Raw genomic sequence first — 8022 nt, forward strand, 5'->3', positions numbered from 1 at the left:
ATTTTAAAATAAAAAATATTATTTTAAAATAAAAAATATTATTTTAATATATCTAAAAAAACACTTTAAGCCAGCAATGTTGTTCTCGCCAACCACAGCTAAAAGCAAAAGGGAGTAGCAGCTTTCCTCTAGTAATTGGGCTTTTCGATGTTAATATTGATTGAGATTTCAGGAACAAAAATTATATAATCCTACATGGGACAACAAGGTCAAGTAGTAAATGGGCCAGCAATAACCCTTGAAGCTGATCAAACGGGCTGGTCAATTTAGGCCCATTATAGGCCGACCTCGTACCAATCTGCTATAGAACTCTTGATGACGATTCCCTTCCAATTTGTCACAAACATCATACTATTTCATATTTGTATTCAAAAGTTGGAAAGTTAATTATGCTCGGCTGTTTCATGAAGTTCACTCGAGAAGATCCTTATAGTGTCTCGGAAATCGCATTACACTTGTTGGGGTTCTTTGACCCAGCACCGGGAAAATTATCCTCTTCTTCTTTAATGGAGAGACTAACCCAGGTCATGGATGTTGTTGAGCAATTCGCACCATCACTCAACAATGCTGGCCTGCCATGATTGTTACGCTAGGACCGCGGAGGAAGGCGACATTCTTGAAGGTTCTTGTGTTAAATCCGAGGACTCTCCTCCTTCACCACCACCCTTGAAGCATAACAAGATTATTGTAAAGAAAGTCTAGTTCAGAATTGGAAAAACTTGAGAGGATTAGTGGCACTGAAGCTAATTATATATGATCACATTGATGATTATATATATATATATATATATATATATATATATAGACCTGTAACATGTATGTGTTAACAGTGAAAAAGAAGAGAACAGAACCTTAGGAAATGGAAGGAAAAAAAGAAGGTAAGGGAGATTTAGTAATTAACTTGCATGAATTAGGCTTCGCTAATTAGCATTTAGCAATAGAGATGTGGTAGGTCTCCAGGAGGCGTAGTGTGGTGGTAAAGGGCTGGAGATCTGCACAGCAGGTTTTAAGTTTGAGTCAGGGTGTGCACCTCTTGTAAGAGCCTGGGACAATCGGGGTTTTACTCACTCATCTGGGCCCACAAAGTACACTTTCCGGGGGGTGGGGTTTTCTCGAATAAAAAAAAAAATAGAGATGTGGCAGGTAAAAATAACTTCCCTACCTCATTGTAATGTTCTCTTTTATTGAACAATGCAAATGTTCTATGCCAATATCGTCAGCTAATAGTTGTAGAGATCTTTAATCATTGCATTATTAATTCGTGCAATTTAATTTGAAAAGAACACTTGTTTTTTAATGATTTAATTTGAAAAGAACACTTGTTTTTTAATGATTATAATTTTTAGTAAAGGTTCTATTGAAGAGTTGGCGTAGGTATTTGAAAATCGGAGGATGAGCATGTTCTATTATGTAATTTAAAATTTATTTTAAGGTTCGGAGAATTTATTAAATTTTTAAATGTATCCCGTCGATATAAAAAATACGCTCTTAAGGTCGTGTAGACAAGAACTTGGTCTTAATTAGAAGAAATCTCTTATCATCAAAATAAGAAAAACAAATTCTAAATCCATTTAGCATCTATTGAGATTAAAAAGAAATTGAGAGAGGAAGAGATTTTATGATACTCGAAAATAATTAATGATATTATACTTTAATTTTTTGATCTCCCACCTCACATTTACTCTTCTCTCACTCAAGCATTCAAGAAAGGTGACATGCAAGGAGTGCTTTGGTGGGAATTTAGAAAGAGAGGGGGCTGCTAAGGTTGTTCTTGCTAGACTATAAGGAGAGAAAAAGTCGCCTTTTTATTCTCTCAATGTATTTATACTTCCTCGTGGGTAGGTCATGTTTGAATGTTGCATTTTCTTATTCTAGTGTCTTTTAAGTTGTTCATTGACCGATTCCCTCATGTTTTGTCTCAGGTATTTACTGGTTGAACTTTTTTTTACGGGGTTTTACATATTTGAACCTATTTTACATGAATTGATAACATTGAGTGTATATGGAACCCTAGATGAAAGGGATTTGATGAAGGTGTGTTCATTTAGGAATGTTGTGTTGAAAAACATTTTTCTAGATATAGAAAAAATGATGGGTAATGGATTTGTGATAAGAACTAGGATAGAGATTTGCCTCTCACCATACATGAGTGGTTCGACCAAGGTTGGGAAATAGGGGGATAGATTATTTTTTTAAGTTAGAACTAGATTAGGGATAAAAATGTGAAGTTAGGATGATTAGTTTTGGGTAATACTTGATTTTGGAAGGAAATTGGAAAGAATAACTTAGCTTCTAATAGTGGTTCATTCGTCTATAACCTAAAGAAAGAGAGAATTGAACTTTGAATTTTGTTTGTGTGGAAATATATTGCTAATGATGTGTGAAAGAAGTGTAATGCATAAAGCATGTGTGAACTTGTTGGGATTTAATTAAGCAAATATGTTCTAAAGGAAAGAGGAATGTAATTATTTAAATAAAGAATGAGTTTAATTAGTTAATTTTAGTAAGATTACGTGTTTAATGAAGCTCTAAGATGTATTAGATGAGAATGATTATTGTGAATAATATAGAAAGGTGTGGAAATACTTGAATGTTCATTAAATTGATAAACTAAAATCTTGATACATTTAACATTTAGTTTTTAGTAGAAAGTAGAGCTAGTAAATAAAAGAATTTGAAATATGCTTCTTCATAGAAGTTATATACAAGGGTATTAGCTTTCAATTGAAATTGATTTTGTTTAATTTGTAGCTATAAAACTCCAGATATGATTTAATAACTAGAGAAAGGTTAAATTGAATTCTAGTATACAAATTACATGTATCTTTGAAATGAGTAATTTTAAGGGTGTTAATGGTTGAAATAGATTTTCTTCTCTTAAAAAAAATTATAGATCTGCATCTTAGCTTTTCAAAGAGTTAAAAATCACACCTGAAACTAAGTTTTAATTCCAATTATGAAGAAAATACTAAATAATATTTGTATGAGTGAGTCAGATTGGCTAGGGTATTCAATTGCAAATTTTGTTTAGAATTGCTCTTGATGTAAAAATTTTAAATGTTATATGTGTGTGTGTGTGTGTGTGAAATTATATAAAATCGTTCTTGTTATAAATATGAGAATTTGAGTTGGATGAAGATTTAGACTTTTTCCTTTTATTTATCATAAGAGAAATTTGTATCTTCAGTTACAAATAAACAAACAAAATTAACTTTAACTTTGGTCTTGTATTACTTGATGTTGTTTGTAAGCTATAAATTAAATAAAGGATCACAATTGTTTAAATTATATATATCATGCAAAAAATCTAAAAAAGGCAAACTTGCAAACTTATGTATAAAATTTTAGCATGTATTCTAGCCATATAAACAAATATTATGTGTAAATTAAAAACCTAGCATGATACTATCATATACAAATAAACTAAACTAGAGAAACTAAAACCAGGTACTTACTTGTTGATAAACTTAAAAGAACAAAAGGTAACAAGAAGTTTTTGTCAATTATAAATTATATGTCCTTAAAGTTGTGTTTCTCCTTTCTTTGTACAAAGAAATGATATTAACAAGTCTTTTATGATTGTAACAGCTATAAGTTTAAAGTATATACTTACTTTAAAAGTTAATGAACTAAGGGAATCCATACTTAAAAGCTCTTTATAATGACAAAAACAAAATCTCTATAAAGGAAGATAATGAAGGTAAAACATAAGGGATGAAAATTAGATATGTTCAGACTTTTTACTTATAGGCTGAATATTCATAAATGGACCAGTAAAAAATATTTTTTTTTATGGGTCAAAAAATTATTTTATAATAAACTTAAATCCAAGTCCAGAATAGGTTAGAAAAAAAAAACTCAAACCAAAGCCTAAGACATAGGACTCGAGGCTCGAGACTCCGAGCGAGAGCCAAGTGTGCGTGAGTTGGTTAAACTAAAACTACTTTGCTTTAAGATTTATTTATGACCCTTCAACTTCCCACTATATGAGTTATAGGAAAATCTCATTTATTTTCTTTGTGGGATAAAGAGTTTTGAGTTTCATGCAACATGTTAATCTAGAGTTTTTTTAGATCAATTTCTTAATTATTCACAATTTATTTTAATCACGTTAATATTCCGTGTAAAAAAAGTTTTGTTCGAGAATAATTTCCAACAAAGATTTAACCATGAAAGTAAGTATACTTAAGTTTTGAATCAAATGTGCCCATTAACCCATGATTTATAAAACAAATTCCAACATTTAAACTTGGAAGTACTACTAAGGAAGAAAACATAGATAAGATAAGCAATATAATATAAGCATTTGATTTGTTTGTTATCATAGAATGAAACCTACTTAATTGGGAGAGGTGACAATCCAGTATTTGTGCTTTTAAATAGTATTTGAAAACTATTTTGTAATAACAAAAAAATAGAGACAGTGAAGACAAGAATAACATATTTGTATTTATTTTATACTTTTATCTTTGTTTACTAAACACTTTTATTTCCGTTTTATATTTGTCTCTTTAATTGAAAAATAATAATTAAACACAATCCTCGAATTAGAATAATTGAATGACTTATTATGCTCGAACATACTGGCGAGTAATCACAAGGCACGGCCGAAAACCTCCCAGTCCTGTCTTCAGGGAAATCTAAATTATTTAGACTATAATAGCGGTAAAAAATAAAATGATTACTCATAAGAAAAACTTAAAAATGACTATCACACAAATATCTCAGATATTATTATAAACAAGAATTAATATTGCGTACAAAAGCAAAAGAGCCAGATAGCACTGGTTCGGCAGGGATACAAAAATCTCGTGCATACAGGTATTATTTAGGAGGGGTGATTTATAACTATAGTGATTAGTGACGTAACCAAGATTAAGGCCTGTAACACACAAGATTAATCAATTAATTAAAACAATTAGAAGTGGTGGTGCTTCTTTCCATTAGCCTCTTCTTCCTCTTTCTTGGTTGCTTTCTTCTCATGATGCTCATGGAATACCAATCCACAGGTTCCAACTGCAGCTGCCGCGGCAATCTCCTCCTTTATCTTGTGCCCGTGTGCATGCTCTGGGTCTTTCTTTGACTTGTGCTTCTCATTCTAAATTATTAAAGCAACAAATAAATATGGAATAAAACAAACTATACCTTGCTGGCTTGCTGATTAATTTCTTGAACTTTCATTAAAGAAAAAAAAAACAGAGAGAAAAAATAATTGTTTTATGGAAAATAATTTGTCTCTGGTTATAAGAACTAATTGATTAAAGATCGTGAATTTGTTTGTAGCTCTTGCATTGAAATATTTAACATGAGAGAATCCCACATCAATTATACACACACACTTCTATACACAAATATCCACCAACTTACCCTTTTTTGTAAAAAAAAAAAAACATATAACAATAACCATTCTACAAAAACAATGATTGAAAACAGGTGTTTTTTAAAAAGATTGATTATTACATGAAATAAAAGAATACCTTAAAAAAAATATTAACCAGAATATATATATAGTAACAGACAGAATTTAAATTAGCGAGTGACAACTGACAAAACATTGTACCATGGCAAAAGCACCAGCGGCAGCAGCTCCAAGCTTACCAACGTGCCCAAGATTCTTGTGATGCTTCTTTTCTTTTCTGTAATCAACTGGTTTCTCCTCGCTCTTGTGGTGGTGGAAGACGCCTTGGTGCTGCTTCTCTTCAGTCATGCTCACGTATAGAAGGGATTAGAACAAGAATGAGGAGCGTGTTTGGGAAGGTTTTTAATATATGGTGTGTTGTGGTATAGCTTGAATTTGTGGGGCTATTTATAGGTGCATGATGGCAAAGAGTGACTCGTTCTAATCTCCTCTATAAATTCTATCTTGGTTAGAAGTAAATAAATGTTAGATGGATGATTAGGATATCTGGGATCATGGATTATTTAATTATCTATTTATTACTTTTATAATGAAGTTCTTCGCACGTATCATCATGGAGGAAATTAGATATGGTTGCTTTTAACAATAATCAAACCCTAGAATACACTGTATCATCTCTTTCGAACCAACCGTAAATAAGAAATTCTATATTTAAATAATTCTTTTGATTTTTTGTGCAAATTCTTGGATATTGCTCGAAACATTGCTCTTCCTTTAGAAGACAAAATTTTGATATTTTATAGAATTGTTGGTGGGTGGATCCAATTTAATTTGTCTTGAGAAAATTACAGTTTTAAGTAATCTATTCATTCATGGATATATATATTACTGCTAACCTTTTCGAACTGATTTTGTTGTGATTTTGAGTTGTTTGGAATTGTGTTTTAAATTATAAAAATTAATTTTTTTATATATTTTAAAATTATTTTAACATATTAATATTAAAAATAACACTTTAAAAAAAAAACGAAATATTTCGGATTGCAACCAATAAGAAGCCAGCGATGCCAACACAGCTAAAAGCAAAAGGGAGTTGCAGCTTTCCTCTAGTAATTGGGCTTTTCAATGTTAATATTGATTGAGATTCAGCAATATTGTATCCGCAGTAACCCTGAAGCTGATCAATCTGCTATAGAACTCTTGATGACGATTCCCTTCCAATTTGTCACAAACATCATACTATTTCATATTTGTATTCAAAAGTTGAAAAATCACTTAATTATGCTCGGCTGTTTCATGAAGTTCACTCGAGAAGATCCTTATAGTGTCTCGGAAATCGCATTACACTTGTTGGGGTTCTTTGACCCAGCACCAGGAAAATCATCCTCTTCTTCTTTAATGGAGAGACTCACCTAGGTCATGGATGTTGTCGAGCAATTCGCACCACCACTCAACAATGCTGGTCTGCCATGATTGTCACGCTAGGACCGCGGAGGAAGGCGACATTCTTGAAGGTTCTTGTGTTAAATCCGAGGACTCTCCTCCTTCACCACCACCCTTGAAGCATAACAAGATTATTGTAAAGAAAGTCTAGTTCGAATTTGGCGGTGGCCATTGAATAATGTTAACAAACAGAGGGTGTTCTCATGTTTTGGCTCCAATGAGTTATGTCTTGGTTATTAAAATTCGCCAGCTACATTTCTGTTGTTCGATAATGTAAGACCAAGCCATGAGAGGGTTACAAAATCATGACTCCCAACAAAGATATTAGACTATCAATTGCTATTTGCATTTTCACATGAGAGGAATGTTGGGATTATTTGTAGTTGCTTAATTAAATTTTTATATTAACATCAATTCCAACATTCAGAACCACCAAAATATAATTCTAGTTTAACTATCACAAACAAAATAAATTTGTAGTATGATCGTGAAAACCAGGTCGAACTTAAAATAAATTTCATTTAATATTCTTATAGTATACCAAAATGAGAGAGAACAGGGGATTTGAATGAAAAATTCAAGAAACAATAATTTTGAAAATAATAAATTGATATGTCGTCAAATTAGTTCAGAAGTCCAAACATTCATTCCTATAAATTTGTTGATCATTAAAGTAAAATAAATATTCTTTCACGTTAAGCAAATAAATTCGATATCCCTTAAAGTTAAGAGAAATCGATGAGATTATGAGTACATTAATTAGAAAAAGCTCTGTAATAAATTTCTCGCCATCAAACGAATGTAATATTAAAAACAATTTTCATTCACTTGGCAGTAGTCTTAGGAATAAAATCTATGCATTTATTCTAAGCAAACGTTCAAAAACTTGACAATTTTAGTTTATTTTTCCCTAATAAATCAAGATGAGAGTTTCAACAATCAAATTAATCTTTAAGCTAGAAAGCATACATGTTATCTTAAAACAATTCAATAAGCTTGAATAACAATCAATAGCATAATTCTGAAGAAGAAAAAATAAATACTTGAATATGAAAGAATTACACTGATAATGTTACTTCTCACAACGTGCTAATGGAGATGGTGTGTATTTCTTTTGAACCGAATTCAGGAGTTTAGTTCACGGTTGCTGGAATATTGTCAAAAGCAGAGAAGAAATGAATGTTTTTCGAACTTTGTTTCAGCTGTGTTCTGCTCTCTCT

General features: G+C 31.4%; 1 protein-coding gene across 1 annotated transcript; it reads right to left on the reverse strand.

The window, feature by feature from the left end:
• Positions 1-4731: 4731 nt before the first annotated feature.
• Positions 4732-5758, reverse strand: LOC133695387 (abscisic stress-ripening protein 3-like). The gene is made up of 2 exons (XM_062117361.1): positions 5561-5758; positions 4732-5098 (listed from the first exon to the last, which is right to left on the reverse strand). The coding sequence occupies exons 1-2, from the start codon at positions 5705-5707 to the stop codon at positions 4919-4921; spliced, it is 327 nt and encodes a 108-aa protein (XP_061973345.1). The 5' UTR covers positions 5708-5758; the 3' UTR covers positions 4732-4918.
• Positions 5759-8022: the final 2264 nt, after the last annotated feature.

Source organism: Populus nigra, chromosome 5 (assembly GCF_951802175.1).
Source record: "Populus nigra chromosome 5, ddPopNigr1.1, whole genome shotgun sequence".
In the NCBI taxonomy this organism is placed as follows: Eukaryota; Viridiplantae; Streptophyta; class Magnoliopsida; order Malpighiales; family Salicaceae; genus Populus; species Populus nigra.

Excerpts from the sequence above, each read along its gene's own strand:
- LOC133695387 (XM_062117361.1), bottom strand. The coding sequence starts at position 5,707 with ATGACTGAAGAGAAGCAGCACCAAGGCGTCTTCCACCACCACAAGAGC. Across the intron at positions 5,099-5,560 it reads CCGCTGGTGCTTTTGCCATG|AATGAGAAGCACAAGTCAAA; the intron begins GTACAATGTTTT and ends TTAATAATTTAG.